Source organism: Doryrhamphus excisus, chromosome 5, assembly GCF_030265055.1.
Source record: "Doryrhamphus excisus isolate RoL2022-K1 chromosome 5, RoL_Dexc_1.0, whole genome shotgun sequence".
Lineage (NCBI taxonomy): Eukaryota > Metazoa > Chordata > Actinopteri > Syngnathiformes > Syngnathidae > Doryrhamphus > Doryrhamphus excisus.
The window spans coordinates 25063772-25077199 of record NC_080470.1 but is presented as its reverse complement, the minus strand read 5'-3'; the positions used below and the strand labels follow the sequence as shown (position 1 = coordinate 25077199).

Below are 13428 nucleotides of genomic sequence, written 5' to 3'. Positions count from 1 at the left end.
CATTTTATTGTGGGACACACTTAATCAAAATTATACTTTAAATTTCAAACACCGTAGTAAAATAATGTATTGTACATCTTTGACAAATTCCTACAGTATTTACAGATTAGGTGTAACAATAAATTTATTGCGAACTGTACGAAAGCAACCCCAAAACGTTTTACAATTAAATACATAATGGACGTCAAGTATTTTTTTCTAACGTTGCAACAGTGACGCGGAACATTTTGGAATTTGGGGACCCTTCCTGTGTTTTCGTACTTCCGGTTCGTACCAGTAGCACCCGTCAGTTCGCTTAATGGACTTTGTCGTATAGAATCCAACTTTGTACCTCGGATGAAATTCAACTATCTTGAAAAAAGTAACCTCGGTTACTTGCTAGCTTTGCTTTGAAGCTGACTTCAGCAGCGTGTGTCATTATTTTGCTGCGTGTGGCTAACGGGGACAGCCAATAGTGCTAACTAACTAGCTAGCTCTGTTTTTATTCGCAATCTGCTCGTCTGTTTTTTTTTGGTGAAAACAACGAGAAGACCTCGTCAACATGGACACAAAGCTGCTGTGCCAGTAACAGGTACGTGAGCCAATGTTGTTAACGCGAAATGAATGGAAGAGCTCGTCTAAAACAGCTGAAGGATGTTTTTGTCCTGAGTTTAGAGGCCGTAACATTCACTTAATTGCGTCATTTGTATTACAGTAGGTGATGTAAAAAGGGCGTCACATGATTCACTTAGCCTTCAACATCCACATTATTCTACCAAATATGACAGTGAATTGTAAACAAATTAGTGGACGTGTTTGAGCTGATCGCTCAAAGACGAAATGCCTTGTGGGAATTGTGTGGTATGTTACCTCAACCGTCGTTGCAGACCCCCTGATGTTTCTCATTGCTGTGTGTTGCATCCAGAAGATCAGGCGACATCGTGGTCTTCATCTGCAAGAGCACACATGAGCGATGCCAGCCATGCTTACCTAGAAAGTGCTTGCTGCAGTGACCTCTCACCCCAGTTGGCAGCCTTTATCTAAAGACCATGTCTGAGAACCAGGCCAACAACAACAACATCCCGCTCAACAACAATAACATGGGGCCCAACAGGATCCGTAACCCCAACATCAACCAGAACCCGCTCATCAACGTTAGAGATCGCCTCTTCCATGCGCTTTTCTTCAAGATGGCTGTCACCTACGCCCGCCTCTTTCCGCCATCATTCAGGCGGGTGTTTGAGTTCTTCGTCCTTCTCAAGGTAAACACCTTTTCAGCAGCTATTAAACATCATTGAGTCACAAGAGTCTTCAACACATCTTTTCTTTGTCATCAGGCACTCTTTGTCCTCTTCATCCTTGCCTACATTCACATTGCCTTCTCTCGCTCACCCATCAACTGTCTGGAGGGGGTGAGAGAGCGTTGGCCCCGTGACGGCATCCTACGTGTTGAGATCCAGAGGAACTCCAGCCGGGCTCCTGTCTTCCTGCAGTATTACGACTCAGAGGAAGAGGTGGGCCCGGGAGGAACAAGAGGAGGCATTGCCGGGCTTAGTCTGGCAGCGCTGCAAGAGGAAGAGGAGGAGGAGGAAGAGGAGGAAATGATGGAGATGTTTGACAACAGCTCAGTGCAGGTGAGAGGACAAGGCTTTGGGGCATACAGAAAGTCCAAATGTAAACCTATCAGCAAGTTTGTTTATAAATCTAAATGTATTAATACAATCCCAAATGGTCCAGTTTGACCTGGACATGGAGCCTCGTCTGAAGCCGTCTTTATTAAGGCGAGTTGGAGCAGGCGAGGAAGGAGTGGTGGGAGGTGCAAACAACAGCCAAGACGTCTCCTTCAGCCAAGGCACGAAAGGTACGCAGCGTCAGGATGGAAGGTGCCATCTTCCTGGTCCTCATCATCACAGAGCTCCTCTGTTGTTCCAGTGTGGCCTCAGGAGGAGTACATGGTGGAATATTCTCTGGAGTACGGCTTCCTGCGTCTGTCTCAGAACACGCGACAGAGACTCAACATCCCTGTCATGGTTGTCACGTTGGGTGAGGCGCTGTCTCTGAGCGGTCACGTGACGCCTCGTACGACGAGTGGTGTGATTGGAAACCTTTTTGTGATTTAGATCCGATGAAGGACGAATGTTTTGGCGATGGCTTCAGCCGCTTCCTGCTGGATGAGTTTTTAGGATATGACGACATTCTGATGTCCAGTGTGAAGGCGCTTGCTGAGAACGAGGAGAACAAAGGTGAAGAAGGGACGCCTCGCACCCATATGAAGTCCAATTAAGACAAATCATATGACCTCTAAAGATGATCTAATTGTGTGCTTCTATGCAGGATTCCTCAGGAACGTGGTGTCTGGAGAACATTACCGCTTCGTTAGCATGTGGATGGCCAGAACCTCCTACCTGGCTGCCTTTGTCATCATGGTCATCTTTGTAAGCCATTCTAGGCCCAAGTCAGCCTTGTGAACATGACATCTTTGAATAATATCCCATCACATGTGTTAAGTTCTTTCTCATGTGCTTGTTTTAGCTGCTGGGGAAGAGGAACAACCAGAAGCGTCCTTTGTTGACCTTTCTGTTTGTGTTTACTTTTCTCAGACTCTGTCGGTGTCCATGCTGCTGAGGTACTCTCATCACCAGATCTTCGTCTTCATCGGTTAGTAGGCTCATCTCAAACCTTGTTGCCTCTAAATCTAGTATGAAACAAACAACCAGCAGCACCTGTGTGACCTTTGACCTCATGCTTTTGTCTGTCCATCCCTCTCCAGTGGACCTCTTGCAGATGTTGGAGATGAACATGACCATCGCCTTCCCAGCAGCCCCTCTGCTCACGGTTATCCTTGCCCTCGTCGGTGAGTTGACTTTCAAAAACGTTCTCGCTTTCTGTTGTCTTGCCTTAAATCAGTGATGTACAAAGTGTGGCCCGGGGGCCAATTATGTTTTGCATCTTGTTTTTTATTCGCCCATGGCACATTCTGGAAATACAATTAAATGAGGAAACTACAAAAAAATAATACAAATGTTGAAAAAAGCAGGTAGATGTATAATGTAATGACAAATTAAAAATATTGACACTAGTAATACTAATAACATACACAGAATTTTATGTATCTATTTATTTCTTTATCTTTTTGTCATAATTGGAAAAGGTGGTCGAGGGCCCGGCACGATTCCAACATCGTGTCATAGCGTCATAGAATGACATTGCCAATGCTCCTTGCAGATTCTGAATACCTAGCGACACAGTTCATAATGGAAATAAAATACAAAGACTCAAAATGATCTAAAATTCAAACACACAGCAAGCTCGCTCACCCACAACTACATTTGCGTTCATACTCAAAATTTTGAGACACTGCTCTCGTGAAAACTAATGACAGCGACCATCTTGCACCAAATAAATCATCAGGACAACTGCATACAAGACTGGAAATTTCCTACATAATCAAGCTTATTTTTAATAATGTTGTTATACTGAAGCTAATCAATAATTGAAAGACTTCTTACCATGAATGATGGCTTTGAAGTCTGGTTGATACTTGGTGACGTTAAGCTTTATGCAGGTGTTGAGGCTTCACTTGACTTCCGATCGTTAAGTTCTTGGTGACAGAGGCATGTCCTTTATTCGTTTGATTATCTTGTCAAAAAGTAAATTAGCCACATCAAGCATGAATGTTTTGACAAGTTCACCATCTGTGAATGGCTTTCTATTGCTCACTCACTATTGCTAAAGTACCGGCAAAGCTAGCCAAAGTCCAATCAGCTTGTCAGCTCCTTGTACGTCCATGCACGGAATTGCTGCTGGCTAAGATGCATGCCTTCTTCCGAATGTTCCCCGCTGGATATTTAGATGCAAATGTAGCATGGCGTGTGTCATAGTGTTGCATTATATTTGAAATTTTATCGCTGCATATTAGACACACTGTCAAACCTCTCCACGATGGCGAATTGTTGTCTATTCGTTAAATGTGCAGTATTCCTCATCTTTCCTTCTTTCTTGTTGCCATCTTCTTTGGCAAAAGTGTTTGCACTAGCTAGGCGCGAAGTTCACCTCTTGACCACTCAATGACCCGGTAGGCTACCACGTTAGCCAATTATAATGGTGCATTGGTGTGCCGCAGAAGGACAGCCATTGCTAGTAGAAAATGGACAGAAGATGGATTAAAATACATAATGTTTTGTATTTTGTTTTATCACAATGATTTTTGTACTGTTTTACTTCCAAAATGCTAGCGGGGGAAAAAGGGAAATTAAAGAAATTGTAGTGCTAAGAAAGCCCAATACACTCATGAAAAAGCTACATATAGGTTCCCAACCCCTGGCCGAGATTACACCCTTAATTCAGAACTTTGGACCAGTGGATCTGTGAAACGAACATGATCTGTGTCCAAAGGGCTACAGTTTCAATTCCCTTGCTCGACATAGAGAGCAATGCACAGTGACCCTACAAGGCTTCAATGCTTAGGTCAAATTTCCAATCCAAAGAGTCTTCCTATCGCCAGGTATGGAGGCCATCATGTCGGAGTTCTTCAACGACACAACGACGGCCTTCTACATCATCCTCATAGTGTGGTTGGCGGATCAGTATGACGCCATCTGCTGCCACACCAACACCAGCAAACGACACTGGCTGAGGTGAGTCCTGTGACCCCAGTGAGCTTTTCTTTGGTAGTAAATTCTGCAAGACACTGTTCGTAATTGTTTATGGCCAACTTTTTGAGGAAGACTTCTTCTTTTTGTGTTTCAGGTTCTTCTATTTGTATCACTTTGCCTTCTACGCATATCATTATCGCTTTAACGGTCAGTACAGCAGCCTGGCGCTGGTCACATCCTGGCTGTTCATCCAGGTCAGTTGCGCAACCACCACGCTCTTGTTGACTGTTCTTTTGTCACATGGTTACATGTTTGTGGACTTGATGCAGGAAGTAGAAGTGGTTCACTCAATTACCAAAAAAAGTAAACTTTTTTTTGTCTGCATCCAGCACTCCATGATCTACTTCTTCCACCACTATGAGCTGCCCGCCATCTTGCAGCAGATTCGCATCCAGGAGATGCTCTTGCACAACCAGCAGGCGGGTCAGGCCAACCAGACGGCGCTGCAGGACAGTCTCAACAACAACAATGCCGCTGCCGGGCCACCAGAACCCGCTGGTGCTTCGCAAACTGGACCCGCTTCCGTCCTTCAGCCCCAGGCCGAAACTCCACCCTCTTCTGCAGCCGCACCGGGTGGTGGCGAGGTGCGCTCTGAGCTCAACTGGGTGGCGCAGACGGCCGCCATCATTACAGAAGCACTGTCCTCCTCTCGTCAGGAAGGGGCAGCCACGTTGGACACTATCCATCGTCAGGACCTTCCAAGGTCAGGAACCACCGAGATCAGTGTGGTGGCAGAGTTCTGGATGGGAAGCGTGGCGGTGGGTGGAGGAGCAGCAGGTGGAGCTAGTGGAGAGGGAGGAGGAGGAGAAGAAGCAACAACAGAAGGTGAAGCTAGCACAGAAGGAAGAGCAGCAGATGCAAACACGGTTTCCATAGAAACTAAACCCTCTGTAGGAGCTTCTCCAATTGGAGTGGCAGACAGTGTCGGTGCTCCGGGGCAGGGTGTCTTACAGCCAGACTGCCCCCCCTCACATACGGCTGATAGAGACTGCAGAGCGCAGCAGAGTTCCTCTCACGCGTCCTGAGATGTCATCACGGCGATGACATCTTCTGAGAGCGTCACATGATGCAAGACATCCCTCCCGAGTGTGACCAGAACAGGAAGTGAAGGAAAAACACTGTCCAGTTGCCATGTGCACGTGAATAATCAATAATCAATCATCTGTTGGGGAGGTGGACATCAGTTCTGATAAAGACACACTTGTAATGATTAAACACTGTTTGATTGATCTTGTCATTTTGAAATGAAGAAAGATCATCATTGATACTTTTTCCAATAAACAGAGGAAAGAAAATAATTTGAGATCAAATGGCTCCAAATGTCACACATGATGTATGAAAAAGCATAACAGGACATTATTGACTGTTCCCAGCTTTATTTTTTGTTGTTGTTCCATGTGCTTTTATTTTGAATAGAACAGGAAAATAGAATACGTTTCAAAATGAATGCCTTACTAATATGCCTCAGACTTGAGAAAGGAAGTCTGTGTCACACTTTAATTCCCGCTCCAGATGTCACTTAATAAAAGAGGTGTGGCTATGAGTGGAGGAGGCGGAGTCACAAGACTGTCATTCATTCAAATGTATTTCAAATGTCTCAGCAGTAAAACTTGTTTGGCTTTTGTGTGGAAATCCCTATCTCATTGTTTCCCCACTTTAAAAAAAATCATACGGCGTGATGTCACGTGTTTCTTTTCCCACGGTCACACGCTTGAACCCGAGGGGGTACTTTTTTTTTGTACCTGTGTCCGTGACGTCAATAGATTGAACTCTTCTTGGGCATCAACGACCCGAATGCCGAAACGCGCACGCGCACACTTCGACGCTGCAGTGCGCGGGAGCGTGCATCATCAGGAGAAGAGCCGCCTCTTATTTGCACACTCTGCAGAACCGACACCATCTGACAGAGCAGACGCGGACTGGACCGAGCGGGCCGCGGGAGCAGCCGGTGGCCGACAGGAAGCTGGTGATTGCGGTCAAGTCGTTCGGTCGAAGGTGACAGGGATCAAAACATTTGATCAGGTGAGTCGCCTGTGATGGGACTTGCACAAAGAGCCAAAGCCTCACCGCGGGCTTCTTTTCCGCTGCAGTGCGTGTGTGTGTTTGTGTGTGTGTGTGTGTTTGTGTGTATGTGTGTGCATGCAACCCACCGCAACAACCGATTAAACGTTTTTATTGTAATGTTTGGTTTGCTCTCAGGATCCAAGCATCTCCGCGTGTGTCAATGCATTGAAATAGCTCATTAATTACCCTTTACGGTGGGACACGCCCCCCTGTGATGTGCACGTTTGACTTGAGACGTGTGGCTGTGTGTGTATGTACTGTATGTCATACATACATACATGTGCATTGTGCTGCAGGATGATGATGAGCTCGCCATCAGACAAGATGAAAAAAAAGTGGTCAAAGGACAGTCTCACTCTGTTGCCATGTTTCTACTTTGTGGAGGTACACACACACACACACACACACATACGTATGCACATGCACACACGGTTTCTGTTGAAAGCTGGAGTTGACAACATTTTAGAGGCGTTCACATGACTGCATGGCGTGCGCTCACAGCTTCCCATCGTGGCATCTTCCATGGTGTCGCTTTACTTCCTGGAATTAACGGATGTGGTGCGACCTCCGCAAGTCGGCTTCCGCTGTCACGACCGCGAGCTCAGCAAACCATACGTGGATGGAGGAGACGAAATGATCCCACTGCTCATGCTGCTGAGCCTCGCCTTCGCCGGCCCAGCAGCCTCGGTAACTTTTTCGGAGACATCACCTTGCCAGGGTCTGGGGTCACGGCGGAGGTTGTTTTCTGACTGTTTGTGTGTGGAGGCAGATCATGCTGGTGGAGGCTTTCGTTTACTTCCTGCAGTCTCGGACCAAAGTACGCAGAGCGGAAGGGAGCATCAATGCCGGAGGCTGCAACTTCAACTCCTTCCTGAGGAGGACAGTTCGCTTTGTGGGTATGCGCCTTTCCGTACGGAAGTTGGCACACTTTCTCAATGCCTGTGTATCGGATGCCAGCCGGTGTAGCTGCGTGATAGTACGTGTGCAAACCGTGCTCCCTGGCACCTTAAGAGCTGCGCCGGGCAACTATTTAAGACCTTTAGCTTTTTGCCACTGTTACATGTGCTCCAAGAGGGGTTTCATTGCGTTGTGTGTGTGTGTGTGTGTGTGTGTGTGTGTGTGTGCAGGCGTGCATGTGTTCGGTCTTTGCGCAACAGCGCTAGTCACCGACATCATCCAGCTGTCGACGGGCTACCACGCTCCATTCTTCCTCACCGTGTGCAAGCCGAACTACACCCACGTCGCCTGTGACAGCAACGCTTACATCACAAAAGACATCTGCTCCGGACATGACTACCATGCCATCATGGCTGCCAGGTGAGTGAATCATTCCCGTTTTACGGTACCACAGCTAGAGAAGGATCCAGACGTTATCCTGGGTGGCAGTTGCCTCAGGAGGTAGAGCAGGTCGCCCAGAAACCCTGCTTCCTTTCTTCACAATCACCATTGTTGCGTCCTTGGGCAAGGCACTTTACCCACCTTGCCTCCACTGCTGCCCGCACTGGTGTATAAATGTGAACGAGTGGTGGAGGTCAGAGAGGCTTTAAGTGTGAATTGGCAGTCACATTTCTGTCAGTCAACCCCATGGCAGCTGTGAGTACCATCATTGTGTGACTGTAGAGTGAATCAATAGTGAGTTTCACTGTGAAGTACTTTGGGTATCACTTTGGGTTTAGCTAAAAAATACATCCATCCAGGGTCGCGGGCGTGCTGGAGCCTATCCCAGCTGTCTTTGGGTGAGAGGCGGGTTACACCCTGGACTAATTGGCTAAAAAAATCCATCCATCTATTTTCTATATGGCTTATACTCACGAGGGTCGCGGGCGTGCTGGAGCCTATCCCAGCTGTCTTCAGGCGAGAGGTGGGGTCCACCCTGGACAAGTCAGCTAAAAAATCCAATTCAATACTGTTAATATTCATTCATTCATTCATTCATTTTCTACCGCTTTTCCTCACGAGGGTCGCGGGGGTGCTGGAGCCTATCCCAGCTGTCTTTGGGTGAGAGGCGGGTTACACCCTGGACTAATTGGCTAAAAAAATCCATCCATCTATTTTCTATATGGCTTATACTCACGAGGGTCGCGGGCATGCTGGAGCCTATCCCAGCTGTCTTCGGGCGAGAGGCGGGGTACACCCTGGACTGGTGGCCAGCCAATCACAGGGCACATATAGACAAACAACCATTCACACTCACATTCATACCTATGGACAATTTGGAGTGGCTAATTAACCTAGCATGTTTTTGGAATGTGGGAGGAAACCGGAGTACCCGGAGAAAACCCACGCATGCACGGGGAGAACATGCAAACTCCACACAGAGATGGCCGAGGGTGGAATTGAACCCTGGTCTCCTAGCTGTGAGGTCTGTGCGCTAACCACTCGACCGCCGTGCCGCCCACTGTTAATATCAATATCCAAATATTTTTTGATGTCATATACTCATTCTTCTTCCCTCTACCTTCACAGGAAGACCTTCCCATCCCAGCATGCAACTCTGTCTGCCTTTGCTGCAGTGTATGTGTCTGTAAGTTGTGCTGAATCTACATTACTCATCCAACAACCAATGAAAGAGAAGTTATCAGCAGAGACACGGCGGCCGTCATTGCAAACACAAAGTCACGAAACCGTCTCAGACACACGTGACTCGTCTCTCCTACTTTTCCAGATGTATTTCAACGCCACCATTTCAAACAGCACCAAGCTGCTGAAGCCCGTCTTGGTCTTCTTCTTCGCCATCGCCGCCGCTCTGACGGGCCTCACTCAGGTCACGCAGCATCGCAGCCACCCTGTTGACATCTATGTGGGCTTCCTGATCGGAGCGTTCATTGCCGCCTACCTGGTGAGCTCGCGTCATTTGTAGGTGCAGTTGTCCTCACCAACCTTCATGTACTGTATGTGGAGTCACCATGGAGATTTGTCTTTCTGTTGCCAAGACAACTGCATCCAGTGAGCTGCTTTTTATTAAGCTGCTGATTCTTCTGCAGGCTTTTCATGCAGTGGCCAACTTTAAGTTCTCTGACATCACTTTGGCTCCGCCTCCTCCACCCGCACTGGAGGACCCTTTACGAGTGCTGACTGAGCGAGGACACGAGTCTGTTTATCAAAAGGGCCCCGCTTCAGCCTCTGAGAGCAACGATGAGATAGCAGCGACCCCTGCCCCCCTGGACTGTCGAGACAGCGTGGGGCCCCTTCAGAGGGAGGTTGCCTCCATGGGTAGCCTGAAGAGAGCGAGTGTGGATGTGGAGTTGCTGGCTCCTCGCAGCCCCATGGCCAAGGAGACCATGCTGACCTTCAGCAACACTTTGCCACGAGCCAGCATCAGTGTCAGCGAGGGAGCACCTGGTCCGGTTCAGCACATCCAACCGGTCCAGCCCCGGCTGAAGGCAGTCCACGTCCCAATGGACCCGGTCTCATCACAGCGTCTGATGTCAGAATGGAAGCAGAAGTCGATGGAGATGCGAGTCCAGAGTATGCGGGACGAGAACGAGACCAATGAAGACGGCTCGGCAGCGGGGACAGACGATCGAGGTTCTCAGGGCCCCATCTGCCTGCCTGCATTTTCACCTGGCAAGAGCGTCTCCAGTCGCAACCCCACTCCTCCTCCGGGTGTAGCCAAAGCCATAGCAACCCCGAGACCACCTCAGATCCCTGAAGCAGGACCCCCACCAGTCTCACCCAAGAGTTTGCTGGCCCGCGCCAAGTGGCAGGCCATTAGAGAGAAAACAAGCGGGGACGCGTCAGGTCGTGTCGCCGCCAACCAGCCACGTCTGATCCAAGTGGTTGCCATGTCCAAGCAGCAAGGCTTGCTGGGGTCCTCATCTTCGGGTGAAAAATCTTCAGAAACTGCTTCCACCTGCTCTGGAACTTCCTCCGCTGCCACCTCTCCACGATACCGGCCGACCTCCGAGAAGCAGCGGGAGGGAATCGTCACTGTGGATGCCCACGCCACCCACCATCCTCTCGCCCAAGCTCCAACCCCTCCACGAAGCGAGCGTCCCTGGGAGTGGGGCGGAGGAGACCTACGTGACACTTATGACCTTAACAGCCTCCAGCGAGGAGATTCCGCCGCTAGCGGCAGCAGCTTCCGGCCGCATCGATCCGGTGGTGTTCCGGAACCGGCACCGCCTCATCCACAGTTTGAAGTGTTGACAGATGCACAGAGGAGGGAAATGGCGATGAGACGCAAGACGGCGCTGGTTCTTCTGGATCGAGATGGTCAGCAGACTGACGAGGAAAACCATTTCAAGAGTTTCCAAAGTCGAAGAATGAAGGATTAGGCCTGTGCCTTTCAAAGTAAAGGCTGGAATGGATTATTATGATCTGATTCTCAGAATGTGAAGCTTCAACTGCAGTGAAACACAGTGGGCGTGGCTTATCAACAGCCTCACGCTGAATTACTGTGTTAACAGTGTTGTGATAGCTCGGTTGCCTTGGTAATGCTCAGCATGTTTGTGTGTGTGCCTTCTGCTCTGATTGGTGGAGGTAAATATTGTGTGTGTGTGTGTGTGTGTGTTTTTTGTGGCAAAATGACAACATGTTAATTGTTGACGCCTTTCATCAATGAGCGACTTTGACTAAAAGGAGACAAATACAGGAGAAACCCGTGATATTTTTGTGTAAAAATGAATTTGTGACACTAATGTTGACATTCTGACCAACGTTTAAAATGTTGCGTAAATCTGGCTCTTTAGCCTTTTAGCTTAGCTCAGTGACAAACCTCCCATCCGCAAGTGATGTCACATTGTGGTCTTTTCATCCAATCAAAGATTAGTGGTGGCTTTCAGTGGTGACAGGATGCCATGACTTTGAACACATCTTTAAAAAAAACAAAAAAAGATTTATTGTTGACGTGAGCAGACAGCAATGTTTCAATGTGAAAAATTTTATTGAATGTAAACACATGCTGCATGTTACCGTCAAATATCAAATAAAATGTCTTCTTCACTTTACAATACAATTGTTCTGTGGGATTTCTCTTCACAAAGGAAATATTACTACTACTACTACTACTACTACTACTACTACTGTCTTCACAAAAGAAATACTATTGTACACAGTTCCAGTCAAATGTTCTTGGCTTGAATATGTGATTTTGGGTTCTTAATGATTTATTTATTGTTTCATTCTTTTTCCAGGTTGTAACGATCATACAATGTACATTGTTAATGATTTTCATAAGCAAGATTTTAATTGCTAAATTTACACAGGGTCAGAATAACATACGCAGGCTATATAAATATATACATACTACACATGAACCTACATTTGATAATTGCTGATTGCTTCCAGATTGAACTTGACGAGGCCAAGCCTTAACGTCTCATTGGTGATAATGATTGACTGCACCCGCTTGTTTTTCTGACAGCATAAAACGATTTCTGAACCAATATTCAAAACAATGTGGAAGTCCAAGCAACTCAGTTAAGCTCTAAGGAGGAAAATCACAAATTTACACAACTTGGAAACGTATTTTGGAGACATTTTAAATGTGCAGATACCAAATTCAAACCATTGTAAATCGGGACAATTTATTTTACCGAATACAGAAAAAGATCCACTGTGGAGACTCGGTAATCAGGAAAAAGCCGAAAGAAACAAACAAAACAGCAACATCAAAGGAAGGAAAATTGGTTAGAATCTTCAAGAAGAACCCAAGAACCACCAAGTTTGCAATGAACTTGCAAACTGCTGTCAAGCATGGTGGTGGTAGCTTGGGCTGCCGGTGGAATTATGAAGGAGATTCACCTAAAATTAACAGTACAGGCACAGTTTGTTCACAAGCTGACAAAAAGTGTCTGATGGAGGTGAAACTTGCCAAGGTACGTTTAAGTGAGGGAAAATGGGAAAATTGTGTAAATTATGGAACATACAAAATACATTTAAAGTTGTGCAGCCTGCTTGTTTTTTTTTAATCCTCAAAGATGTACATTGTATTGTCATTTGACCACTGAAAAAAGAACAGTTCAAATAAATGATTAAGAAACCACATGATTGATATTGTATGTCATACAACCAACAACTTCTGTTCATAACTGTGTGTGTGTTTGTGTGTGAATGTACTGTGGTGTAAAAAAGTGTGTATTTCAGATTTTTTTGGCCACATTTACATGTTTCAGATCATCAAACAAATTGAAATATTAGTCAATGACAGCCCAACTGAACACAAAATACATTTTTTAAATGAAACTTTTTAATATTAACGAGGAAAAGAAAATCCCTGTGTGAAAAAGTGATTGCTTCCCCACCTCCAAACACACCAGCAAGTCCACCTCTGAATGGCTGAAGAAAAACAAAATGAAGACTTTGGAGTGGCCTCGTCAAAGACCTGACCTGAATCCTATTGAGATGCTGTGACGTTTCATGCTCAAACATCCTCCAAGGTGGCTGAAAGACAACAATTCTGCAAAGACGAGTGGGTCAAAATTCCTCCACAGCGCTGGAAGTTATCGCTTTTTCACACAGGGCCATGTAGGTTTGGATTTGTTTTTCCTCCCTTAATAATAAAGGGTTTCATTTAAAAACTGCATTTTTTGTTCAAAGATCTGAAGCATGATCAATATGATCTACAGTATACTATGTGCCCTCTGATTGACTGATGACCAGTCCAGGGTGTACCCAAACTTTATACATATATACATACATACAGTATATATATACTGTACATAGACACACACGGTATATACACATATGTATACTGTACAAATACTGTATGTACATTCATATATCTGTG

General features: G+C 46.4%; 2 protein-coding genes across 4 annotated transcripts; both read left to right on the top strand.

Moving 5' to 3' along the window:
- Positions 1 to 224: 224 nt before the first annotated feature.
- tmem259 (transmembrane protein 259) lies at positions 225 to 5932 on the top strand. Of its 2 annotated transcripts, none has more exons than XM_058074470.1 (12): positions 225 to 571; positions 908 to 1241; positions 1317 to 1613; positions 1717 to 1840; positions 1912 to 2022; positions 2100 to 2222; positions 2314 to 2414; positions 2580 to 2637; positions 2750 to 2833; positions 4484 to 4616; positions 4729 to 4828; positions 4964 to 5932. In XM_058074470.1, exons 2-12 carry the CDS (start codon positions 1029 to 1031, stop codon positions 5657 to 5659), a joined length of 2040 nt encoding a protein of 679 aa, XP_057930453.1. In that variant the 5' UTR covers positions 225 to 571; positions 908 to 1028; the 3' UTR covers positions 5660 to 5932. The 2 variants fall into 2 exon arrangements, with proteins under 2 accessions (XP_057930453.1, XP_057930452.1); XM_058074469.1 differs by having other exon boundaries at positions 905 to 1241.
- Positions 5933 to 6146: 214 nt separating this feature from the next.
- On the top strand, positions 6147 to 11705 carry plppr3b (phospholipid phosphatase related 3b). Of its 2 annotated transcripts, none has more exons than XM_058074463.1 (8): positions 6147 to 6656; positions 6995 to 7082; positions 7200 to 7385; positions 7468 to 7590; positions 7826 to 8015; positions 9165 to 9222; positions 9364 to 9537; positions 9683 to 11705. In XM_058074463.1, exons 1-8 carry the CDS (start codon positions 6147 to 6149, stop codon positions 10973 to 10975), a joined length of 2622 nt encoding a protein of 873 aa, XP_057930446.1. In that variant the 3' UTR covers positions 10976 to 11705. The 2 variants fall into 2 exon arrangements, with proteins under 2 accessions (XP_057930446.1, XP_057930447.1); XM_058074464.1 differs by having other exon boundaries at positions 6496 to 6656; positions 7468 to 7594; positions 9683 to 11660.
- The last annotated feature ends 1723 nt before the right edge of the window (positions 11706 to 13428 follow it).